Source organism: Nothoprocta perdicaria, unplaced genomic scaffold (assembly GCF_003342845.1).
Source record: "Nothoprocta perdicaria isolate Ctin4 unplaced genomic scaffold, notPer1 scaffold_13, whole genome shotgun sequence".
In the NCBI taxonomy this organism is placed as follows: Eukaryota; Metazoa; Chordata; class Aves; order Tinamiformes; family Tinamidae; genus Nothoprocta; species Nothoprocta perdicaria.
Window position 1 is genome coordinate 7,296,385 of NW_020454427.1, and position 26,394 is coordinate 7,322,778.

Below are 26,394 nucleotides of genomic sequence, written 5' to 3' on the forward strand. Positions count from 1 at the left end.
GGCGCAGGAGAGAGCAGGGGATCGCGTGGATCCGTATTCCCCAGGAGGGGAAGGAGCAGGCCTAGCAGGAGGTTCAGCATGGAGGCTGAGCGGCCGCCGTGGGGCCGTCCCCGTCGTGGGGCTGTCCCCGCCGTGGGGCCGTCTCACACAGCCTGGCTGGCGCAGAGACGCAGCGAGCGGCTGCCGGCAGCAGGAGCCGGGCCCTGGCTCCCACACGGAGACCAACAGCCGGAGCCTCCGCGCACGGGGCCTGCCCTCTGCACCACACACCAACTCCGGAGCCTCGGAGCTCCTGGAGGACGGAGGAACCCATGGGAGCTTCCGACGTCACTCACCAGGGCTCATTTCCAAGGGCTCCTCGCCCTGTCAACACACACAGGCAGTTTCCAGCTGGCTTGCGAGCTCACTGCCAGAGCCCAGCAGCCGGTGCGAGATCCGACGTCCACGTTATCCCGGCTCTGGAGCGCCGTGGTGGCCGCACGGCCATGCCCCGCTCCTGGAGGGCAGGAGAAGCCAGCTGAGGCGCCCCGAGCGCGCAGCACCGTGTCCTGCCGCACGGCCAAGCGAGCGTGGGCCGGAGACCCACTCCAGAAGCACCATCCCGCTCCGCAAGGAAGCTCCAAGCTGGATGCAGCCTTCCTCATCCAGGCGCGTGGGGGAGGCCACTGGCTCCGATCCAGCACCAAGAGCTTTGAATACCCTGAAAGACGGATCTCTCACCAGCTTCTCAACCCTCTCTAGAAATGGACAACCGGTCCGCAATGGACAACTGGTCCACCCCAGGCTGCCCAGGGGCAAGAGCAGACGGATGCAGAGAACTCAAGCCAAAACTAGCTCCGTGTTTCTATAAGGAAGACAGGAGGGAAACWAAGTACATAAATACACAGGCATGTAGATGCAGGCAGATCTGCTGTTTTCTTACATTCTGGCAGCAAATGGTTAGGTCTTCTGTGCTTACCAGGATGAGGGAAGAGAAAAAGAAGACAAGCACAAATAAAAAGTACTTGAGATTTCCCCTTCCCAATCCCCGTGGTTTATCATTACCGTGCGAGCTGGACTGAAAAGGCTCTGTTAAAAAAAAAGACCTGAAGGCATTGGAGGAATCTGCTCAGAAACGAAAGTTCAGCCCTCTCAACACCTGATTTCTGATTTCTCTTTATCATCCGACTGGCGGCCACCGAAGTCCCCGCATCTCCAATGCTGCGTGAAGAGCTCCCCTCGGCTGCAGCTGAGAGCCGTGCCCAACAGCGGGAACACCATTGTTCTTCGGAAAATGCCAGGAAGAAGGAGCACTGCTGCCTTTTTTTTTTTTTTTTTTTTTTTTAATTGCTGTTTTCCTAAGCAGTCCCCTGGGCCCTGCCCTGGCACCCTAAGACAAACACAACCTGCTGTCCCAGCCATCTTCAGGACTGTGGTGCTCCTCTCCCGGCCCTCGAAACACCGAGTCCAGCAGGAGAGCACAGAGATAAAACAGCAGCAGCAGTGCAAAGGGCGAGGAGGGGAGCAGGGCTGGTATCGGAGGATTGGCTTTTCCTCCTTGGCWTTTCCACCTTCACAAACCTTCAGCAGCATGTTCTGAAGGCAGGAGCTCCTGTCCAGACCTCTGAGGTCTTTCAAGTGAGCAGGGAAAGTGGCAAAGTCAGTCACTGAAAAGTCAGCCATTGAAAAGTCTGGAAAAGGCTGTAGAGCACTGGGGTGCCATTTCTGGGGGTGGAGAGTGAGAAAATGAGCAGAGGACACGTAACATGAAGTGTGAAAAAAAMCCCCAAACTCGAAGTAGAAATAAAATGCCAAAAAGAAGCAGAAATTGAAGGTATTCTCAGAGATGGAAAGAAAAGGAAGGAGGATATTACAGAAAATAAATCAGGAGGCAACAGACCTAGAGGAACAATCCAGAGACCAATGGAGAGATGGGAATTCTRGAGAGATGGAAAACCCTCAACAGGGCCCTTTTCCAGCGGGAAGGACATCTGCATCTTCAGCCAGCACTCTAAGCAGAAAGGCATGATCCAACAGCATTATCAATCTGGCTCTTCAGCCAAAGAATGGCCATAAGTTTGTTAGGGACCACGTTTCAGCTATTTGTAKGTGTGCTGAAACAGCCTTTCCAAACCTCTACAACTATACCGAAAACCCCTCAAATTCCAAGAAGTCAGATACTGAGCATCCAGAATTGATCCTGCCTACACAAGGAATGAAGAGGACAATTAATTAGGCCAATGTTGGCAATTGTTAATTAATTGTTGCCTTGTTGCCTAATTGTTAATTAGGCAAATGTTGGCCCAGCCTGACCTTGAAAGCCTTCCCTGCAGTTCAGAACCAACAAATCCAAGGAGACGGATTATGGAGGGAAGAGATGGATGGGAAGGAACCAGCAAGCAGCAGGAGTGGCTCTGCAAGAGCCTGTGCCCCAAACAGTTGGCAAGCCAAGGTGGGAAGCTTGTGGCAGCACAGATATCCACCCGTGGGTGCTTTTTTTGTATCCTGTACATCTTGTACATCTCACATTTTTATGGCTTGTGCAGCTGACCCTGGCAAAGAGCAGTTCCCAAGTTACGTGCGCTGCAGCAGAGCTTCTGGAGTGTCATCGCAGCCTACCTGCAGGCTTTGGTAGGGAGGCTGGAGAATGACACCTCACGTTACATTGGCCACTTGGACTTGTCCCATCAGCCGCTGTCAAGAGTGTGGAAAAAAATGGGTATATTTGTAAAAATCTGGAAAAAAAAGTTAGCTGTGTGCACACTAGGTCCTCCTTTGGTGATGATGCAGAGGAGAGGGCAGGAGGGAAGAGAAATCTGTTGCTGGCTGTTGTCAGAGGCCCTYAAAGAGGTTTCTGTTTCCTGGAGCTCTGCTGTGCATCAGCTTGGCCCTCAGTTGGGATCACTCTCCACGTGGCCTTTGTGTCCCACTCAAACTGGGATGTTTCAGAATCTGTGGTTTTTGTCCCGTGCGCGCTCTTAACCAGAAACGGTCACAGACATTTCATAAAGCACACAAGAACAGAGCAGGCCTCAATGGCCCTGGGTTTTCTGCCATTTCTAGTTTGCTGTGCAAGGTCTCCTAAATGAAGGAAAGMAGCATTTGTGTTAAACGGAAACAGAAGCATTTTCTCTGAAAACCACTGGTGGGTGCAAAAAATCCACTTAAAACATATAACCAAATGTTATTTAATATCTTAAAAAGTAACACAATCCAAAATGGATATTTCACACAACACTACATAAACAACATGAACACAATATTACCATATGGAGGGACTTTCAAATATAGACTTACAAAAATCCCTGTCCTTTTTTTTCCTTTAAATTATTATACTAAGCATGACAAGTAATCATCATTTACAATATGGTACACTGACACAATAAAAACCATGTTACAAATGTGCTGTTATAAATCAGTAACGTTAGGGAAGACATTTCATGAACTGTAATTATTTCATATGAAATACTATACAATATAAACAGAACATCCATCTTGGATGACCTTTACAGCAACCAGAGACCAAGTAATTTTTAATTTTTTTTTTTTTCAGTGCAAACACATTTATACAAGGCAGTCTTGGCTGCAAAACTCCCTTCTAACATACAGTAAGTCCCACTTGCATTTATTAACTCTTTTTAAACCTAATGCAACAGCCACATTCAGTCACTTTTACAGAAAATCGCCTGCGGAATTAGGATCCCTTCAGCTTCAAGTCTCCTCCACGTTTAGAAGTAACATCTGTGCCAATTGCTCCAAGGGCCCTGCCAGCCCTTTCGTACTTACGGGTGGGTATCCTTTGGGTGGCTCTAACCACGGCACCACCCGAGGGCACTGCACTGCACCCAAAATTGCCCTCCRAGGTGCAAAGCCCGTGGTTTTTGTCCTGGCATCCCGGCTGGGGAAGGGGCTGCTGACTGCGCATTGCGCTAGGGATTCACCCCGAGCTGGGTTTCCAAATCCAGCTGCATGCATGTGGCCTTCTGCTCCTTCTTGGGTGTCTCGTTTTTTTCAAGGGGAGGAACACAGAAATCCTCAGCTCAGAATAGAGCGTCAAAGGAGTTAGTGACAGATTCTGATCTCCGTTAGAGCCGGGTAAAATCAGGGGAGTTTCGTCAGATTTACACCCACGTAACTGAAATCAAAATTTAGAGTGCTGCCTTAGAGGAAGAGTGATAGTCCCGTTTCTTCTAGCACCAGCTTGGCTTTTAGTTGGGTCCACTGTATGCAGCAGAAATTTTCTGATGCATGAACCACATTACTTATGTTGAGGGGGGGAACATTTTAGATATATACTTTTTTTTTTCTCTCTTAAAGAATTATGTAAAAAATAGAACATTTCTCTCTAATACTGTACAGCTTTCTTCAGAAGAGCAAAGAGAATTGTAAACGGTGGGTGTGACACCAGATTAAGAGAGTGCTATCCGCTTACTCAGCACAACAATTTGAGCAATCACGTTGGGAAAAGTTCTGTGAAATGTATTCGAAAGACAAATTTTTAATTAACCGTCCTGAAAACCACTGCTGGCAGTACTCRTATGACTGAAAACGCAATTTTTTTTGGCACTGCTACTGTAAGAGTCRGTGCCGGACTCCAAGCTAGTTTCTCTCCTCTGACACAAACTTAATGCATCAAACGAATAACTGTGGATTATAAACATAAACCACTTTSTTACCGGTTAGACTTACCCTAAAGACTTTTAAAGAGGATACTGCGAATATTGGTTTGCTTATTCGCTTTTATAAAAATGACTTCTTCTAATGATCACTTAAGCCACRGTTTTCATTAAAATCTTTGTTTCCCAATACATTTTACATTATAAAAGTGGAGCAAACAGTGTTTCTTGTATTACGGACATTTTACAGTGGTGCAAAGAGTCGAATGGATAATGATTTCTTATGATTTTTAACTGAAATATTCATACAGCAAAAKTAGCTCAACAGATGATTATTTATCAATCTATCTGCATCAGGATTATGGTACTGGGTTTGCTGAAAGAGGTGTTCGTAAATCGGGATTTGTACATAAATGTGATCTGCTTAGGTTCAACTGCCACTTTCTTCCTTTGGTTTTTGGGGAAAAAAAAAATCTCTTTTTTTCTCTCTCTTTAGAGGTGGCTGTTGCAACTGGCTACTTCTCGAAAGCCCATTTCATTTTTCCTGGAAACTCTCCAGCTTTCTCCAAACAATAGACGCACACCTTGAGCAGGGACCCTARTACTGCTCCCAGGGAAGTCAATTTAAAGGCTGCTGGCGATTTCTATAGGAGCGAGTGTTTCAATGCACAGTTTAGAAAACAGCGTGTATCACTGAAGCAGGAGCTATTTTAAAATCCAGTACACTCTGCTTTAGCCCGTTAAGAGAAACTCTGACCTGATATGTTGGCAAAAATGGGAGGCAGAGTAGGGCCCCAAAGAATTTGAAGGCTGCCAAGAAAATACCCAGTGTCTTCTGTTAAACCTCAAGCTGTCAATCATATTTCACAGACTGTAGATGTTCCCATTTTGCTAAAGCACAAATACATTTTCAAGTTATACCAGGCAGAAATGTTAGCAGTAACTGAGGAGAGGATCGAAGGTTTCAGCCTCCTCCCTTTCACTTCTAACCAAATCATGTGGCCTTGTCAAAATCTCAAGTGATTCATCTAAAAAGCCAGATTTTTTAATATAGCGAAAGGAAATTGTGGCAATGGAAACATGATGACTTCATATGCAAGCATTGACACACACGAGAACGCCATGACCTAATGCTTCAAAGTATTTAACCTTGCTTTTTTACAATACACTTTTTATGTTGCTGCATTTCATCAAATTCATGGAGGTAGTTATATGTGTAAAAAAAATTACCATAAAAGTAACATGTTGTATTATAATAATACATATTAAGTGTGCAAAATGCCGACAGATTTGTGTTGACCCTTTACAGCTGAACACAACACAGATTTAACCTAATCTAATTCTGTAAACCTTTAAATTGATACATTAGAAGAAGAATGATAGATAAGCAACCACATAATACAAGGCTATGATTTCATCAAAGGATTAGGGTGACATAAAGCACTCAAGCTCCACTCTCGTGGTTTTGTTACCAGAACCTCAAGACGGAATTTCCTTATATTCCACTGTTGATTTAAAAGGAAATAAAATTAAAGATTAGAACGTTTCTACTTGAAACTTCTGTTTACATTCCATATTCCAAGAGTCACATTAATATTGGTACAATGCCATGTCAACATTAATATGACATTTGTGTTGTCTGCTGGTCTATGGGAACTTTAGGAAATAACATGCTATACAGCTTGCAGGTATATATATTACCATGTTTTGTTGTAATGGTATCTTCTGCACAACCAGCTGCCTGCATAAACTCCGATTAGTTTATGACAACCAGACATTTCCCCAAAAGGTAAAATTTGCTTTTGCTGTTCACATTTTAATACTGCCATTTAGTACTTCAGATCATCAGCTATAAATTAAGGTAAGTTTTGACATTTTTATTTACTGAATTGATACATACTACTGTCAGAGCTCATCTCAGAAACAAAATCACAGTCAGCCACTGCATAGTATATGACAATTCCCCACAAAAACTCTGAATCTACAGTTCGCAGGTAGTAAGTACTGCTGGAGTTACATATCGAACAATAAGATGCGTCATGCAAAGCATTATATGGTAATTAGAGCACATCTTGGAAGGTATGATAAGGCAGAAGGCTGAAGGCCAAGTGACTTTGATAACCAACCAAAAGCACAATAATTTCCTTTATGTGCACTGAAAGGTCTTATTGCTCCTATGAAATGGAATTTATACATTGGCAACAAGTAAACCAGACCTCTGCGTTTACTGGGGATGAAATAAATATGTTCTTGATAAAATCGGAAACCGAGCGTGTCCAGAGTTAGAAAGTCGCTTTTTAAGTAAATGAACTATATCCAACTGTGCAACGTAAGGCTGAATCTTCAGGAAAGCCTTCTGATGACAATACAGAGTGTGAGTGAGGCTCAAATGATTTATACAAAGCAGTTACATGTCACCAGAACCTGATGAAAATACTGCCTTTTAATATGTACAGCTGGGCTTAAGACCTGTGTATTACCAAGGGCTAGACCATGTAAATGTCCCTTTTGTATTCAACAATTTGGACTGCTGAGTGTTTTAATATCTTTGCTATTCTTCCACCAACTCGACTGTTCTCATAAAAAATAAATATATACTTAATTTTGAAGTCACTTTGTTGCATTATCAAATTGCATGAGTAAGAGAGCAGAACGTGACCCTATACCTAAAAATTACTCTTGGAGTTTAACTATTCTTAGAAGTTACTCTGCAGTAACTAGCTTATTATTAATTACTTTGGAGTAACGGTTTAGGGGAGAATAATTAGGATATACTATACCTACAGAATTCAGATTTCTACTGCCAACCCTATGGACACATTTAATTTCCCAAAACTAGACGTGTCCATGAAATGCTAAATTGCAAATAACATCCACTGTATAGAAAGGCCAGAAGTTTATAATTCTCTAGATTTTGTTCTCTGATAATCACTACAATGTATGCTATTTTCAATAGCCTAATTTAGGCACTCTATTTAAAAAGCTACATAAAATAGATTTATGTCCTTCCACTAGAAAGAAATAATTTCTTCAGGTCATACTCGTCATTTATATCATAAAGAATATTTTTGTTCAAAGAAATTAGCTATTTTGATTCTTATATTAATGGCAAGCTGCAATACCGAAGTGACACAGGAAATGAGATGGTCTCTTTTAAATATCTGATTTATACTAAAGATAATTTGTGTCACTCCACACTGTGGCTCCACGACACTTCAACTTTCCCTTCCCTCCCCTTTCCCCCTCTCTGCCAAGGCCTTCCTCCTCCTCCTCCTCATTCATGACTATGGAAGGTCAAGTAGCAAGCTTCGGAACGTAAACATCTCCCATACTTTTGAGACACAAATAGGAAGCCAGTCTCCCTCCCCACCCTACATACTTAAAGAAAAAAACCCAAAAAACAAGAACCACAACCTCCTTTTACTCCCTTATACGGGTATTTGCAAAACCATGTCACAAAACCACACAGTGAAAATGACTGATTGGTATTAATAATTCACAGCTAGAGCTGAGGTCATCACTTGTCATGTTTGGCATTGTTTTTCCTCAAAGTGATCCTGGCTGGCTACTTTCAGCAGTGGCTCAGTTTCCCAAGTAAAAAACGACCAGCTCTGCAGCAGAGCTGAGCCTCTGACCGGGGGCATCACACATCTGTGGCATTTTTTTTTTCCTCTTTTTTTTTTAAATGAAGTTGGCAACTGCATGGACATTGAAAATGCAGATTACACTTACAGTGTCTAGACTTTCATATATGTGCTCAGTTACAATTAAGTGAAGCAAAAAGTGTACATATTATCCCTACTGCTATTCTGTTGCTACAGAGCCGCAAACGTGAAAAGCAATACCTTGAAATAAAGATTTCTTTGTTGCTCCTAGTCTACATAGCAGCACAGTTTAAGTAAACACCAAAACTGTGGTCGAGATGCGTGGGTTTTCTTTTTTTTTCCCCCCAAAGATGTAAACATCAGTCCCAGTGTCGTAAACGTTGCTGTATAGGATGCGACCGGAGACGTGACGGACTATCAGACACTCGTGACAGAGGCTTGCAGGCAGCTGGCAGGTTTCTGCAGCTTCTCGGCCTCGCTCGGCGGCGGCTCGGCGCTCGCGCGGAAGCTGAACGCGGGGCCCGCGCCGCCGTGCGCCGGGCTCAGCGCCGGGTTCTGCCGCCTGTTGCTCTCCACGATGCTCGAGGTGTTGGACGCCAGGCTCTCGCGGGTGCTGCAACGGAAGAGAAGGCACATGTAGACGTATGCCCGCTCACAGAATCACACAAYGTTCAAGGTTGGAAGGGACCTCGAGAGATCATCTAGTCCAACCTTCCTGATCCAGCCAGGACACCCAGAGCATGTGGCACAGGGCGGCATCCAGGTGGGTTTTGAAGACCTCCAGAGAAGGAGACTCCAACAATCTTCCTGGGCAGCCTGTGCCAGGGCTCTCTCACCCTCACAGCAAAGAAGTTCCTCCTCACCTGGAGATGGAATCTCCTGTGTTTCAGCTTACGCCCATTTCCCCTTGTCCTGTCACTGGCCAYCAAGGAGAAGAGCTTGGCCCCTTCCTCCCTGCATTCACCCTTCATGAACTTACATGTTAATGAGATCCCCCCTCAGCCTTCTCTTCTCCAAGCTGAACAGGCCCAACTCAGTCTCTCGCTCACAGGCGACATACCGAGGTATCTATCTACCAGGCAGGACAGGAGAAAAGGGCCTTTGTCCCATGTCTCCTGTGCTTGCACACCATGCCACACCAGCAGCCCTTCTCACTGTGATCATTCCCCTACGTTTCTCCACACGGGCTCGGAAGCGCTCGGCAGTCACGGTCCCGTATCAGAAGGAGAGCACTGAGCAGGGCCAAGGCGGTCGCTCACAGTCTGCAGGACTGCACCAGCACCGAGCACCTGGATTCTTCACTCGAGGGAATGGCTTCCATCTTGCACGTGCAACGTGTTCATTTCCTGCCTGGCTGGTGCATTTTAGCACACAGCAATTTCATCAGATCAGCCCTGTGACTAGGCAGAGCTAGGAGAATTGCTGCCTAACAAGGAGAATCACTGCATCACTCAGCTTCCTCCGACTCCGCTTCCACCCGTGCCTTGCTGTACAAAACGTTTATTAACTGAAAATGCTGCTTTTTACATTAAACCCACAGTGCTTCTGAATGCAACGTTCCAATTTTGCCTTGCAGCTGAGATATGAACTTATGAGATGGTGATAAATCTTAACTCCCTGATCTGTGATCATTCCCTAAGCAAGCACCAGTGCTATTATTTTATCCGCATAATGGACAAAGTTCCTTTAGTTCTAACATACTGCTTATCCACAGCAGTGACTGCATCCTTAGCATTAAAAAACCTTGTAAGAGCACATCTAACTATGAACACAAATGAGCCCACGTTTTAGCCTACAGCTAAAAATCTCAGTCTATAAATACTAGGGCTAGTTTTACCACTACTGCTTTGGGCTCTCTTTCCACTCTTTTATTATTTTTTTATCTCTAAATAATGTTTTATTTTTATTAAATTTTTGTATTTGCATGAAGAGAGATGTGTTTCCAAAGAGCCACATGGCTYCTAGTTAGGTATCCTTCATCTATACCACGACTGCTTTGCAAGACGACATGGTAGCTTGTTAGGGAGACGTTTACAGAACACATTCAGAGGCCTGAACTGGTGTAAAATACGCACTAAAAAGAGAGCTAGTAATGACAGAACTCCATAATCAATTTAAAATCTACCTAACTTTACCTGCCAGTGAAAGGGGCAGCTCTGTCTGCCCTGGGTGCATCTGACCCTGCATCCTCCTGCTGCTTCGCTGCTGCTGGTGCTGGTGGGGCCTCGCAGCCAGCCCTGCAACCAGGGACCTCTCTYGGTTAAACATGCAGGAGGAGAAGCTGATGCTGTCCTGATGGGATGGGTAAGGAGCCGGGATGCGGCAGGGAGAAAGGTGCCGCTGTGCGCAGGTGGGCGCAGGCGGCAACACCAGGTTTAGCTCTGGCTCACATTTAAGTGATCTCAAAGCTAATTATCACAAAATCATCCCTAGAAAATCAGTGATGCTTCTAGGAAAACTCTGGTAGTTCTTCTGCACTAACCAGCGTGGTGCTGATCACCTTCTGCCAATTGCTGCCTTACTGCCAGCAGCTCCAAGCAGCTCCGAAGGATGATGCACACGGTGAGGTAGCTCCAGGAGCTGGCGGCTCAGGCTGCAATTCCTCTGCTCATTTGTGATTCCTCTTCCTCTGGTTATTAAAGAGAACAGATGCAACCTCTGCTTTCCAGAGATAATTCAGTATTTTATCATTTTGGAACCATCAATTCTAGATTTTCAAACATGCTCTGTTGTGGCATCGCAACCTGACTATTTTAATACATATATACACAGACTGCAGTTAAGTTGGGCAGGTGGAGTAAAGCCAAAATTAGCTCTTTCTTTATGTGACAAAAGAGCAGCAGCATTACATAAGCTCTAAAAATAAAAAAAATAAATATTCACAACTAACAGACGCCGCATACTACTGGCATCAAATCATCAGACAAAATACTGCGAGGCTGTGAGAAGCTGGTGATGTGTTCAGAAACTTCACACGCAGGGCACTTTTTAAGATAAACAACCATGGCAAATCTCTTCAACTACATATATCCTGGTTTATGTAATGTCCTTTTTGAAAGCTATCAGCCTTTAAAACCACACTTTTCCTTTCACAGCTTAGAATCGATAATTTTGGTTCCCCGAGCAACACTGGGAATTGCAGTTTAAATGGAAAGGTACCACTCCACTGCAGGGWGCCCCGCGTTGCACATCGGTGGAGGCTGAGCGCGCCTGTTTGGGGACTATCACTACATGCATGTTCTGCTTTTATACTCTTCCCTTGACATCTGCTAATGGACAGTGTCAGATCTAGGTGAATCCTACCAGACGGATGCCGGATGCCTGTTTTATATTTCCTGGAAAAGGGCTGCAGAGTACCTTTTTTGTTATAAGGTAGGAATAACAGCGTGGCAACGACAGCCAAAGAGCTGAATTCACCCTCTGTTCCATTTATTTTAATAGTTACACTGAGGATGAACAAAACTGAGCACAAGCATCCAATTTAAGCACAAGACTCAGGACTTGGATATATAAAAGTCTTCAAAATAAACATACTATATGCTGGCCTATAAAAAATAACAATTAAAAACCCCAAAATGACAGACTGTTATTCTTTTTTAAGGTTACTTTATGTGGTCTTGCAAAAAGAAAGAGGTGAATGGCAAAGAAATACAAGAAAAGGKCGTGCAGGACAGTCATTTATAGCTGCCTTTCTCATTCAGTCTCAGAAAAGCAATGTAATGTAAAAGCAAATCCAGCACCCTCACCAGCTTGTGTTCTGCTGCTAGCTAACTTGAGATAAACAGCAACAGAAATGTTGGCTTTTACATACAAATAATTAGGGAAGAAAACGCCTGCCTTTGCGTGAAGCACAAGTGGAGGCCTGATATTCAGCAAACATGCAGCTAGTGAAATAATAGGCTCAGAAGTGCTTTTCATCCAGGCAACTCCTACCTCCTATCTCGGGGAGGAAAAGCATTCTGCAGTGCCACAGGCTGGGCAAGAAGCAAACACTATAAACTCCCCTGCAAAAAAGACAGGCTGCAAGTATCRCCACTTCAATCTAAAGGAGAGATTTCACTAAAAAAATAAAAAAGGCAAATAGCTTAATGTGAGAAAGATGCCAAGCATCTGCAGAACAGATAAAATCAAAAAACAGGAGCAAATTCAAAATCTTTCACAGCCTCTTTTATAATCGCAATTATTTTTTAAACAGTATTCACCATAAGAGGTACAATTTACTTCAATTAATCTTCTTTCATATTTTTTAYTCAGAAAAAAATAAATTGCCTGTTAAAAGACCACTCTAGCAGTCTGATGATCACGGCATGCTGCATCARGCCCAGTTAATCCTGCCTTGCCATTAACATCAAGCAGAAGTAACCATCAAATCCATAGGAYTTTATTCCAGTGCGATGACTTCTGCTGAAAACAAAATCGAGTCCTAAAATCCGGTATAAACAGGAAATTCTTCACATGTCTTCACACGCTATCGATTTAAAAGAATATATAATATATATAAGAATATATAAAAGAATATAATATRTTTGAGAAATAAGAATACTTTATCCAGGGAAACAAAACAAAACAAAAACAAAACCATTTTCTTTCACCTYGTACAGATCGAGTCCTGGAGGTTTTATTTTTAAATCACAGGCAATAAATAATTCAAGCCTAAGTAAGATGCTGTAACTACCACTGTAAATTATTTTGGTGTTTTTAKAGTCTGGACTCTGATGGGTTGCTATCCAGGGCAAGCAGTAACAGAGAATCTCCATTCCACCTGGGAGCCAGGGCTTTCAGAGGTCAGAGAGAAGGAAGAAGACTCATGTGAAAAATCCTTAACCTGCTTGTAAAATCTTCAGGGCAGGCAAGAGATCAGCAACTGTCCCTTCCCTGTGTTTGCAAGGCTCCTACCACAGTGAGACTTCTATGATGTCTGAGATGCCTGGAATGGAAACAACTAACCATCACCACCCCACTGAAAACAGAAAAATCCAAACTCTTTTCACAAGTATCCTCAGCAGGACACCTCTCTCTGCTGATGCAGCCCTTGGTCGCTGCTGAAGGTCAAGTATCATGAGCACTTTCGGCCATGTGTGGCGAATGGCTGCTCCAGACTCAACAGTCTGGAATGGCACTAAGGAACAACTTCCATTGTTCTTCAAGAAAATAAATTAAGAAGCCCAATCCCAAAACAAGTATCACTCTTTTTTTTTCTTTTTGTTTGCTTTTTGGATCCAAAGATTATGCTAACTATTTATCTCTAGTCTACGAAATAGTCTTGTTGATCATATCCTAGAGGGAAGGGAAAAGGGGAAGTAAGTGGTCGCTTATCCCTTCTATTCTAAGTGCAAATTCAATTTAATATRGAAAAAAATGATATAAGTAAGCAAGTTTTAGCAAAAGAAAAGAAGAACAAATACAGAGTCAATGCTGCAAACGGGCACTGCTTGCCTACAGCCTGGGGGGAAACCCATGCATCTCAACAGCGGACTCCAGAGCTGCCCGAAACATTGTCTGAAAACACGTGAAATTGTTTAATACCACCCTATGCTCTTTCACTAACATCCAACAAAGAATTTACTACAAATTGAGACTTTCTAGCCTGTAAAGTTGCAATGAATGTGAGAGTCCTACCGTGGAGAGTTGAACCCGCTGTCCACAGTAATGCTGCTGCTGTCCATGCTGTCCAGGCGAGCTGAGTGGGTGGCTCTCTGGTTGTTGCTGTTCTCCGTCTCCTTCGGCGTGAGAAGAGTGAGATTCTTCTCAAACTTCCGCTGCAGATCCCTTTCCTTCTCCCTCTCGAGCAGCCACTGCATAGTGCCAACATCATCCCGGTTCTTCTCCTCCTCGGCGTTTTTGTTTGGCCCTTCCTCGGAGTCGTCGTCRTCAGACACGTTGTAGTAGTCGAAGGAGGCCTCCTGGGTGCCGCCCGCCTCCTGCGGTCGCTGCGGGACGGGCATGCCCTGGGTCACTGAGGTTACGAGCGCCTGCTCAAGCTTCTCACATCTCACAGGCAGTGTGTCAGAGGGCGGCTTCTGATGGGGCTTCAGCAGGGCTGTGCCAGACTTGTGGTAACTGTTCACAGAGAGAGTATTGTGCAGAGGTTTGAAGAGCGTGTCCTTGCTAAATATTTCTTTCCTTTTGTCAAGGCTGCTCGACTCAGCGCTGTGGTGCTGCACCAGGCGCCCATTGGCAATCACCTCCGGGCTTTGGCCGGCAACTGCTGAGCTGCTGCTTGGCGTCTTGGGGGACTCCTCTTTGTGCGCGCCAGGCTCCCTGGCAACGTGTTGGGACTGTCTCTCGGAGGCGGCCATTTTCTTGAGCCCGTCTGCCACCGTCAGCGTGTCGTGGTCCTCCTTGTTCTTGCCCAGCGGTGACGGGGCAGTGAGCACGGTCTCACTGGACGTGTTGCACTGGAAATAGTCCTCGACGGCAGACTTGGTGGCGCAGGAGTTGAGCTCGCTGTAGGACGGCAGGCTCTCCGTCGGCTTGTTTTGCTCCAACAGGCTACAGGAACTGGGGGTTTCTACGCTGCCACTAACGATTTCGGGGATGCAGGTCTCTTTGTAGCCTGCGGACGACATGAGAGCCCTTTGATGACTGAGTGACTGAGATGGCCTTAAGGTACTGTCGTCGATGTAGGTTTGGCTGGTCGTTTGGTCATCCGGGCTACAGCCTTCGCCAATGTCTTCAGGTGTGCCCAAAGTAGCAGAGCCCAGAGGGCCCTTGGAGTTATCCATAGATCTAGACCTTTCTTTGGCCTTACTGGACCTCTCGTTCCTTGATCTTCTATCCTGTGTATGGCTGTGGCTCCGATGGACCTTGGAGTGGGAGCTCCCTCTGGAAGGTTCAGGAAAAGGCATTTCAGTTCTTCTTTTGGCCAACTCACCAGACACATCCCACTCCGGTGTCATGGGAAAGTGAGATTCAATCATGTTAGGGTTGCTGTGCATTATAAAATTATCTCCCTTGTGCTCTATTATAAAACAACCTTCCCGTGGGGATCGAGTCAAGGGATCATAAAACTCATACTCTCTTTCAGCAGGTATATCCAAATGAGAACCATCAGATGGGTCTCCCTTGGACACCCGAGTCTTACTGTGCGACCTCGATTTCCCGTGAGACTTCCTGTGATTCCTACTTTTTTTACTTCTTCCACTGTGGTGAGCTGATGATCCAGCTTTGCTCCGTTGAGCTTTTTCTTCTTCAAGTTTCTTCATTAGTGCAGTGTGCCTCATGACATTTTCCACAGTCAAGTCTGGGTTAATGCGCCTGATAATCTCCATTTCCACCTCTCTGGGTATAGTGGTAGGGGTGTCTTCGTCCCTTAGCGGCCACTCCTCCGGAGGAAACTGGGCAGAGAAATTCGCCAGCTGTTTTGTCTTGTCCTTCTTAAAACTTAACCGGAATAATTTGAGTCCAAATTTCTTAGTCTGCTTTTCTACRTCCTTGGGCTTTGTGAGTGTCTCTGCTTTGTAAGAAAAATTGACAGTACTTTTACTTTTCTCAGTAGGTGGGACCTGACATAGCGAAGGAGGACAAAACGAGTCTTTACAGTCTTTTGCTGATTTCCTCTGTAGGGTAGATGCATGCATGCTGTGCATGTCTTCTCTGCAACAGTGGCAGGAGTCGCAGTGGTTTTTGGGCAGCGTTCGGTCCCTGACGCATCCTGACGTGGAGGGAGTCACAGTTCCTTGTTGTGGAGAGGTGCACTGAGACCTGTCAGGTATCCTCTCATCCAAATGGTACCACTTACTGTTAGTTCTTATGAGAGAGGGTGTGATAAAGTAAGTCTGGGGGGTTACAATGAAATAACCATCCGGAGTGGGGTATATTTTCCTCTCCCGCACCAGCATATTCAAGGTATGCCGAAGGATTTCAGGGCTGGGTGTTGGAACCCCTGGAAATGACAGCAAACACGGATCAGGCAGTGCACAAGCCTCCGACTCCCTCCCTCCCTCCCCTACAAGAAGTTGTTTTTCCAAGTGCAAGCTGGAATATGCTGAACAAACAACTCCAGCAAAGCACTTTGTTAGGCATCCCCTTGTCTGTTTGTTTTTCCACTTATCTCCTACACTTCAGACATATGAATTATTAATTAAATAGAAAAGAGGACATTAATGGAGTGTAAAAAAAAAGAGAACTTCAAGTCAGTTTATTGTGCAGGTGACCTTAAGCTACAAAATGGAATCGATGAGGTAAAGCAAAGGAAATCAGGGCAAACATTTCATTTTCACTCCTCTCCCAACCAAATATTTATATACCAATTCACCAAAACTATCCATTACAATGTATAGTCAGCTATAAAACCGTGGATATTTGTTACTTTGGATGCCTATGTCATCTTCCAGTAAAGCTGGGAAAGAAAAGCATTCCCCCAAATTGCTCCTCTGTCACCAACCTGATCACACCTACTCAGTCTCCTGCTCAAACAGGCCTCGATGGCACCAGCTGCTCCAGCTGCTGCTCCAGAGAGGTGGCTCAACTTACCCAAACAAACCTGTCCACTACACGGCAAGTTATAGATCCAGTTCCTCTACAGATCTAGCTCCTAACAGCCTCCAGTTCCTAAGAGCCCTCTACCTGTCACGGGAGACATGAGGGACATCTCCCTGAGCGCATGGAGCACCTGCTAAGAAAGGAAGAGCTGTGAGAGCCCTGCATCCCCTGCACATGGGCATGCTTTGACACTGCAAGCCTGGTCCTCCCCACCACCAGTATTCTTGCTGAGTTCAGCGGTGCAGGGCCAAGTCTTAAATACTTTATTAGATAAAACACGAGRGCTGTATGCTGCACGTAGGAATAGGCTCCATCTAGAGTTAATGGAATAAGTTACTTACTTCACAAGTTTATAACCCATTTGTATTGAACAGGAAATAAAAACCTTTCACATTTTTCAGTAGAAAAAGTTATCTTCAAGCAATACATTTTGTTGAACTGAAAACCTATTTTAACTTCATTTCGGGTAGTGACCTGGTTTACATTTTTTTAAGTAAAGAAAAATTTTAAAACAAGTTTGGATTTTTTTTTTAACTAAAATGTTCATATTATGTACTCTAGGCTTCCTTTTCAACAAAAATCATTTAAGAAAAAAAAAGAAAGGCTTGGAATAACTTAGGTTGCAAGGAACCACTGGAAGTCCTGTGTTCAACCTTCCTTTTGAAAGCAGCTCCCCTGGTCACTCAGGTCTTTGTCAAGCCAAACTTTGAATCTTTAAGGATGAAGATTCCCCAAACTCACACAGATAGAAACATTTCAGCAAAGGAGGTCCTTTTCCTGAAGACATTGCATGGAAAAGTCTCGCCACCAACGCAGGATCTTCCGTCACACACAGTGCATCATCACCAGCACTAGAGCTGGCAAATTCACTSAACACCTTGTGGTGACAAACACTAGAAAAAGAGCAAAAGCACCCTGCACTGTGGCCAAAATCCCATCACATTTAATGCACTGGTGACTRCACACTTAAAACGAGCTTGAAAAGCCAGCTCAGCAGCACAGTGTGACAAAAGGCAGGACAATGAAAACTGGAACACATCTGAGTGCCCTACATGACAAAGAAAACAAGAATTTCCTGTTTCTTTACTGACTAATCTGGAATTCTGAAATAAGACAAACAAACGGGTCTGGAAGAAGACTATATTTTTAAAATATTTTTTTAAATGCAAATGAATACTACAGAGCTTAGAGACCTCATCACGGGAATACAATAGAGTGTGCAGGAGCTTGCGCAACATTTCCTTTAAAAGGAGTGGAGAGGTAAAACTTTTATACTATATATTTCATAAATTCCTTGTTGAGCAGCTTCTTTTTTTCCTACAAGCTCRAGTTTCTTGGTGCAAGGCTCATTCAGCATGTGCATGCTCTTGGGGATGGGATCAGAGTCTGCAGTAGAATACCCGGTCACCCAAACGGATCTGGCCTTCACAACCTCTCCAGGTAGGGTAACACAATGGGAAGTCTCCTCGTGCTGGGCAGATCACAAGGTGACCAGCTGCGAAGCTTAGAAGCTGCTCTACCACCTCCTGCAAGCTCTTGGAAAACAGGATTCCTGCTGCCAAGTACCCTAACGCTTGACTCCAGGATGGAAAATACGGGACACAGACCTTCTATTTACTATGCCAGGCATATAAAGCAAAACAGGAGGTAGGTTAAATTCCTTGGCTTCTGCAGATGAAACAGATACAAACTACCCAGCAGGTATAGAATGAAGAGAAGGTGAAGAGAATCAGCTAAACCAAGGGGCAGCCAAAACTTTCTAGGAAGAACGGGATAAATCCTATGCCCCACACCTTGAAAACATGTTCAGAACTAGTGTTTGTGCTGAAGGGAAATCTAGAGGAGCTCTGCCCGAGTTAAGTCCTGACTGGAATTAAGGGAACAGCTAATCATACTTTCCCCTCTTCCCCCTAAGCCTACAGTAGCAAGATAATTAAGAAAGAATTAGTTTCTAGTCCCTCTTCTGTAGGTTACTATTACACTGCTAAGTGGTAATGCTTATATCCAAACTTGAGGTGGAGCAGGCACCTCCCTGCTTGAAGAGGGGCCTTCCTGCCAAGAAGCAAACACGGCCCTTCTTGTCTGCAAATTTTGTGCCTTTACTCCAGTGTGGGCAGCMCACCTGAACTGTCCACTTCTAAAGGCAGCAAACAACCTACTACACCTGAGGTCAGAGCTCATGACGAGCAAGAGGAGAAATGGGTGAAGGTGCCATCTAACTACGCAGGTGAGCTCTGGACACACAGAGCAGAAACTCAGCCTGAGTAAAAGAGAAACTATATTTGGCTACAAACACCACACGTCATCTTATTTTTCTTTTTTTTGTTTGAACAGAAACAAACAACTCACTCCTTCTACCTTCTGTGCAGACTTGCCACTTTGTAAACAAAAATCAACCAAACACTTGGATTTACTCATATTAAACCTAATGTTTTTAACAATACTGCATATATAACCTGCACAACTACATTGCAGCAAAAGCACTTTTCAATTATTAGCTTTTCCTTTTCTCTTAGTGGCAAAACCTCCTCTTGTGTAACATGTCTTCTTAAGATAAACTTCTGAAATCCACTTTACCAAAAATGTGCACAGTTCAAGTGGAGAACACCAGGACCCAGCTTCYATTTGAATGATTATACACTGTTGTTCCTGTATTTTAGCAGTAGCAGCTACACACACATTCTTGTGCTTAGAATTCATCCTTCCAGAGGATTTAATGACAGGAGACAAGAAACAGAAAATTCATAGGAATTCCTCAACGCACCCTCCTCCTTGTTAGCATGTTGCAGGAAACATATTAGTAGTCTTATGCACAGTTATTTGCATTTAGAGACATTTCTATACAACTCACACCTAGTAATGGCTATAACTAAAATCTTATAATGAAAAGAGCAGAATATTAAGAACATGGACCTATGTGTGAACACAGTTAGAGCAAAGAGGGTTTCATAGAGAAGTACATGGGGGTATTAGATGTCTTTCACGCAGTCCACAGAAGTTTGGATCAAAGGTTGTGGATGATCCAGTCAGAGGAATAAAAGAGGTAGAGAGAGGATATAATTTTAGAGAATAACTATGAGTGGGAAACAAAAACAAAAAAAAGCAAGAGAAATCGAGCATGAGGAACATGCGTATTTTTTTTTTCTCAAGGTGTCCACATTTAATGGGATAATCCTATAGAGACCCTGCAATACGTGGACATGCAAACATGTCAGAAATGGCTTACTGTTTCACCACAGTATGTGGGTGACCCCAAAGCCAAGCACAGGGGCTGCTTCTTCCTGGGCAYTGCAGGGTCCAGCCCTGCTGCCACAGAGATGCAAACGTTGTGCAGCAGCCACCCCTTCCTCCCACCTCTGCATACACAACCTGACCAATCCAGCAGCTTTCCAGTGTCTCAACACATCCCTATTTTTGTCTGGGAGGGCATGGGCCTCCATCCTGGTTTTCCTTTGGGACTTTTTTTTTCAACCCACGCTGATTAAGAATAAAGGTACAATATAAAGAGAGGAAAACACTCTCCTGGGAGTTTACAKAAGAGTTAGGAAGAGAGATTGAAATGGATCTGCTGATGTTTTATACKATCTTATGCAAATATGCACTGCAAATACATGATAAAAATAATAATATGTATTTTTCACTCAATAAAACATAATGACTACAATGCGGTGGGTAAATGAGTCTCTAAACACTGGATGCACTCTAGTTACATTGATTAAATCCTGTGAMTACAGAATGTGCAGGCAAATCCAAAGGGAAAAAAAAATAATCACCATACCTGGGCAGCCAGTGATGCTCSGAGTTATGTGTGTAACTAAAAAGATGTCTCTTATGGAGCAGGAGACTGYCACTCCTGCCATAAATCCCTGTGTTTCATTGTCCCACCTGGGATGCTGGCAGATGGGAAGATCTTTGGAGGCCAAAATCATCAGTTAACACTGGCACGGGCTTTTATAAGGTCACTCTCTCAGGGATATTTCCATTTACAAAAGCAGAAATAGACTTAAACTCAAATTTGGCGTTTTGACATGGTGGGAAGCAGCACTCAGGCACTTGCTGGTCTTAGTTTAAATATTTCTTTATACTTAGTATTTACACGAGTACTTCAAACACGGCTATGTATGATATAGGYTCAGCAGAGGTATGCTTGACTAGCTTCCACTGCTCATATCCTGAGTTAAATAAGCACAAAAATCAATGAGTTTATTTGCACTAGAAGTGCTAAATGCTTAGCAATGACTATTAGAATAGATTTCTAACCTTAACATACACAATCTAAGTAAAAGAAGAACATGGAAAAAAAAATTACCAAGCAAAACTGGTTCCCAAACTGCTGACAAGTCAATTTATTCTGCTGACAAGTAAATTTATGTTTCACATCTCAGAACTTTCCCTTTCTTTCTGTGTTTATTTCCACTTTTCTCTCCCATTTTCTCTCTTCTTATCCCAGCCAACAATTTCCTCTCGCTACTACTTTGATTTTCCCTCTGGACCTGCTACTCCAAAACTCCACCTCCTGTTTTTGTCTCTTTGGGTTTCAAAATTGAAGCAGCAGGAAACAGCTGGGGTTCCATCCAAGCCCACGTTGTAATGGGTGACACAAACAGTGTGCAGGAGGGTCCCAATTTATTGCACCTGATTTGGGGCCTGTAATGGAATTTGACAAGTCTAGAAGCTCAAACCTSCCATACAAACCCTGGGAAGCGAGATCCTCCCAGGAGGCAGCTCTTGTCCACACAGCTGAAGAACACAAGGATATTCTGCACTCTTAGACACAAGGCTGGTGGGATTTCCATGTCGGAATGTGACAGGTTGATTAAAAAGTAAAATGCATATTCTTCTGCGTGGACTTTCATTACATACATCTTTTAACTTGTAAAAAGTTTACAAGAAAAAAATGCAGGAAAGCTGTGCCATAGGCAAAGAAGTGGGCCAAGCTGTTGGCCAATTTCAGTGCAGTCCCAAATTAAGTAAATATACTATTGAGAAATGGAAAAATGGGAGCAAACCGGAGCCAGCTCCCAAAGCCTGCAGAGGGGGAGGTTTTTTTCTTTTTTTTTTTTTTCTTTTTTCCCCCTGTCCTTTAACTATTTGTCATTTAACCATACCTTTCACATTTTGTGAGCCAGAGCAGGAATAAGCCAAAGTGGCTTCTTGGTCCTGTAAACAATTTGATTATCCCAAGCAGAGAAATTGGGAACCAGATAAGTCCAGGTGGGAAGATCCACGCGGCTCACTGTGACTAGCCAGTGGTTACTGTCCACAGCACAGAGGAAACTGCACATCTGCACGAGGCAACTTGATAGCAACCCAGTGGCAGAAGCAGGGAAAGAAACACCATTTCCTGCCTTTTTCTCAAGGCTTCTCTCTTCCCAGCAACCTGCCCACATCACATCCATATGAAATCTGCCCCCCTTTACTCACAGACATCTCCTTTTTCTGTCTCCCAGTAAATAAGAGCAAGAAGGAGAAAAAAAAAGCAGTTTAGAGCCTGCATCATTTAAAATACTGCACGACAGCCGTGGTGTTCTTTAAGATTATGTAGTGCTTTAATAATTCAAAAGCAGAAACCGTCTGGCCACTGAATCATCAGACATGTACATCTCCTGCATCTCGGGAGAGTCTCGCGCGGCACCGACGGCGCTTCCCGGCAGGAGAGCGTCTCGCCTGCTGCTCGCAGGGAACGCTGACCTAGGGTGAACTCGCCCCACGCAGCGCCCATCTCCTGGTGCTGCACACGCACGGGGCGCACACCGGAAGGTTTCTGAGAGGCAAGTTATGGGAATTGGCCGGCTTTTAGAGAACTGTTAAAAAAAAAAAAAAAAGGAAAGAGTATCATAATGAATTTTTGAGGTGAAAAAAAAAAGTTTTCGTAAAACCTGCATGAAGAAAGTAAAACCTGCATAAACAAAGGCTCAGCGTTTCCTTCAGCCATGTTCATACTGATAAGAAAGTCTGTCTGCCAAACACGGGAAAAGATGTTACATCCATAGCTGTTCTACTGGATTCCAAAGATTTATATTCAGTGTATGGAACGTAAACCATGATCAGTCTACAAATGTCATTGAGGGCTGTAAAAAACATCCTGTGGTTTAATTTTAAGCTAGAACAATGGAAGCATGTGCAGCATAACTCTCTTGATTAGAAAAAAAATAAATTGCAAAGGAACAAACAAGATATGCTTTATCATTACAAACTTTTTCAATAAAATAAATCTATGAAAAATAAATCTGAAGTAGTATTTAAATGGTGTTAAATCTGTTAAAATGATTTCCTCCTGAGCTGATGCTGAGGCTTAACAAGGGATAAAGGAAGTATTCCGATTGGCTCATGAAATACTAGTTAAGGATGTGGAGTGGTTGCTATGTGATGTTATAAATAATTTGCATACCTTATTTCAGATCGAGCCGTGGCCCAGATTTGTGTCTGCACAATGGCTCAGCAAACTGGAGGGCCAGGCTGCAAGTGCAAGATCCTGCAGCGAGCAAAGAGGTTTATTACTGTTCTTAGGCAGTTGGAAAACGGCATCTGGGGCTCTTAGGAAATTTATATACAGTGTGAAACTTGGTGAAGCATCTGTTGGTTAGGGCACGAACACCATGGACAGGGACGTGTTGCTACAGGGCGAGATGCACACGGAGGTTATTTGACAATGGTAAATATGACTCCATCGGTGACGCTCTCCTCTCTCAAAGCATTGCAAGGAAAACAGGGAAAATAAACTATCAACACAGGGCAGGGTAGGAGATATTTGCAAGGAGCCACGCACAACGCAAAGGCTCAAAAAGCCACAGGCTGATTTACGTGAGAGCTTGGACAGGCAAGTGGAGGCATTGCTGAGCACAAGGAGAGGTTCTGTTTATTGGAAAGGTGCAAGATCTGCAAATAATGACCACAGCCATGCGCAGGCTCGCTGGGATAACTATGGTATGGCCTGGAGAGGAAGGCACCTTCCAGAGAGGGGAAAAACAATCTGACAACAAAGGGTAGATCTTTTCTTTTTCCTTCTTTTTTTTTTCATTTTTTCATTTTTTGGACATTTGGGGAGGTGCAGTAGGAAACACAAGGCTCTCCTTTTCTTCATTTCAGACTTGAGAAATACACATGTTCATATGTAGAGGAAATTAAAAAAAAAAAAAAAAAAAAAAAGGCAGCAAGAGACTGTGTGCTAACTTGCCTCAGGCTCCTTGTGAGCAGTCTACAAAATAATCCAGCCTGTTGATGGGGTTTTTTTTTTTTTTATGTACGTTTCTGTCCAGCAGGAACAGCACAAAACGCAAAGGCAATGGATAACCACATTCCCAGGAAGCCCAAGGGATGGAATCAATAAATTATAATTTCCAGCACACAACAATGTTTTTATTAAACAGGTTGACAGCATCATTGGGAAAACATCTACAATCTATGGAACCTTTCTGGTGCATAGCAAAACAGAAAACATAACTGGGAAAAAAATTACAAAAATTCATTTAAACTAGAACTGCAATTTTCAACTTTCCCTTCTTTAGATACTATCCAACATGTCTAGCTACTTCTAAAATATGCAAAGTCTACTGGAAAACAAACCCAAACAAATCAACACATAAACAAAGCCACAAATTGGGACAGAATGACCCAAGTATTTGCAAAATATGCTTGCAGTACTTCTTTCTGAAATGCCCTTATCAGATATCAGTCAGAACCGCTTAATTCAAAAACCAGCTCAAGATTTAAAATTGTGTTTTAAGATCTCAGAACTTCACACCAGCTACAGCAAAAAACAGGTACCCTTCAACACTGTAAGAACCCCATGCTCTAAAATTTGCAGCTAAAAAGTTCAAGACAGCGGGGCTCTCCCAAGCTGCAGGCCTCTGCCCAAAGCTTTTACACCACATTTTGACACTATTTGCACTCAGCTGCCTCTGCAAGATCTGTTTGGTGTGATCCCATTAACTCCAGCTGCATATTCATGAATAAATTCTTAATACAGGTTTCCATCTTCAATCCAAAATGCCATTTTACTGAAATTAGCAAACATTGATTGACATTAGCAAATGCCAGCAAGAACATTTCTGAACAAAACACAGTGTTTATAAACATAACAAGTTTATCTCTGGCTCTCCAAACCTCTTAATCAGAGAAAAAAAAAGAATAATTTCATGCAATGGGCAGAAATAGCAGGAAAAAAAAAACCAGAACCAAAAGGCCATTAGGTTTAAGTACCTCCTCTGAAAACCCCCAGAGGAAACAGACAAACAAACAAACAAATAGAAAAATCCAAAAGACACATTATTATCACTGGATAGTCTGCCTGCATGGTTTGCAGGAAGACCAAGTATGTGGGAAACATGAAATCTACACAGATCTTCATGAGATTATGCCTACGGAGAGCGAACAACGGCACCTGCGGTGGCTGAAGTCCACAGAGCTCTTACTAGCTAGCTTCAAATCAGCTTGGAGTAAGTCTGCTCTGGCTATGACACATGCCTTGTTCTCCCTAAGTCCTAAAGAAAGTCAGTGCTTTTGACCAGAGTGCTAAAGAAGGTATTTTTTGTGAGAAATATCAAGCTTGTTCTGATGTCCATGTGAAGACAACAAAAGAATATAGTTTGTGGTTTAGTACCTCAAGACTTTTTTTTAAAAAATATTTACATGATGTCAGGAATTGATCCTGCAAAACGTGTCTCACACAAATAGTCCTAACAAAGTGAACTTGATTCATTCTGCGTAAAAGAACAGAAAACAGAGAAAGGTTATAAAACTAGAACCTTGAGGTCTCCTTTTACTTCTGTGTTGCATCTCAGGATTAATCAAATATTCCCATCCAGAACAGTGAAGAAAACTGGACTACTAAACATCAAAATTTCCTCTTTTAAAAGAAAGAGATGAGGAAGCCCTTGTTTGGGGAGTGGAAGCGCCCATCTCACCGCTGCTCTGTGTGGGTGCATTACCTGGGAAGCAGGTTGTCAGGTGCTCCATTAGTGCTTCCTGCGTGACTTGCTTTCGGGCAGAGTTCATTGCTGAGATGGCCAGGCAAAGGATCTCCCCGAGTGGAATAAACTGCGACTGGCTGATGGGAGACATGCTGATGGGTGACACATCACCTGCGGAGAGACACCAGACACGCAGTGAAGCTTTTTGTCTAAAAAACACCACTCGTAGAACAACTCTGTAGAGATGTAACCCGGAGAGGATGCGCTCTGTACTTTTTATCGTGTTCTTGGAATAAAAGCCTCGCAATAAGGACCATCCACAGCATTTATTTCAAAACTCAGAAAGATGYGGTCATCTCTAGAAAGCTAAAAATACATTACAACGTAGACACAATTTCTCAAAGGATGCTGTAGACGGAGTGGCAAAAATGCTTCAATTGGCATTTACTGGCTGCAAAACCTCATGCTTGAATGGCCTATGAGGTAACCCTTTGTAAACAAAAGGGTTACATACATTTTTCTGGGCAGACATTTTATTCTCCTTTCAAAGGAAAGCAGTAGAGATCACCTAGCCACTTCCAAATGAGAGATTATTTCTCAGTAGTGTAAAAAAAAAAATCAGACAAAATATGTTAAAATGTTAATGAGTCAGATTTTCACTCAGCTGACAGAGAGCAACACACACTCTTTAGAGGCATAAAAGCATTAAACATGCAAAGACTGATATCCTGAATAGGTCCCTCCTGGATCTACATACTCCATGTCTTTGCATTGACTGTTTTTTTTTCCCCTCTTCTT

The 26,394-nt window shown here is 43.5% G+C and overlaps 1 protein-coding gene across 1 annotated transcript in view; it reads right to left on the reverse strand.

The window, feature by feature from the left end:
* Nucleotides 1–3,819: 3,819 nt before the first annotated feature.
* Nucleotides 3,820–26,394, reverse strand: part of STOX2 (storkhead box 2) — a 67,813-nt gene continuing 45,238 nt past the window's right edge. The window contains exons 2-4 of the mRNA XM_026033520.1: nt 25,615–25,767; nt 13,820–16,085; nt 3,820–8,813 (exon numbers count right to left, since the gene is read on the reverse strand). Coding sequence (XP_025889305.1) covers nt 8,618–8,813; nt 13,820–16,085; nt 25,615–25,767 — 2,615 coding nt within the window. The 3' untranslated portion in view covers nt 3,820–8,617. The remainder of the gene's footprint in view (nt 8,814–13,819; nt 16,086–25,614; nt 25,768–26,394) is intronic.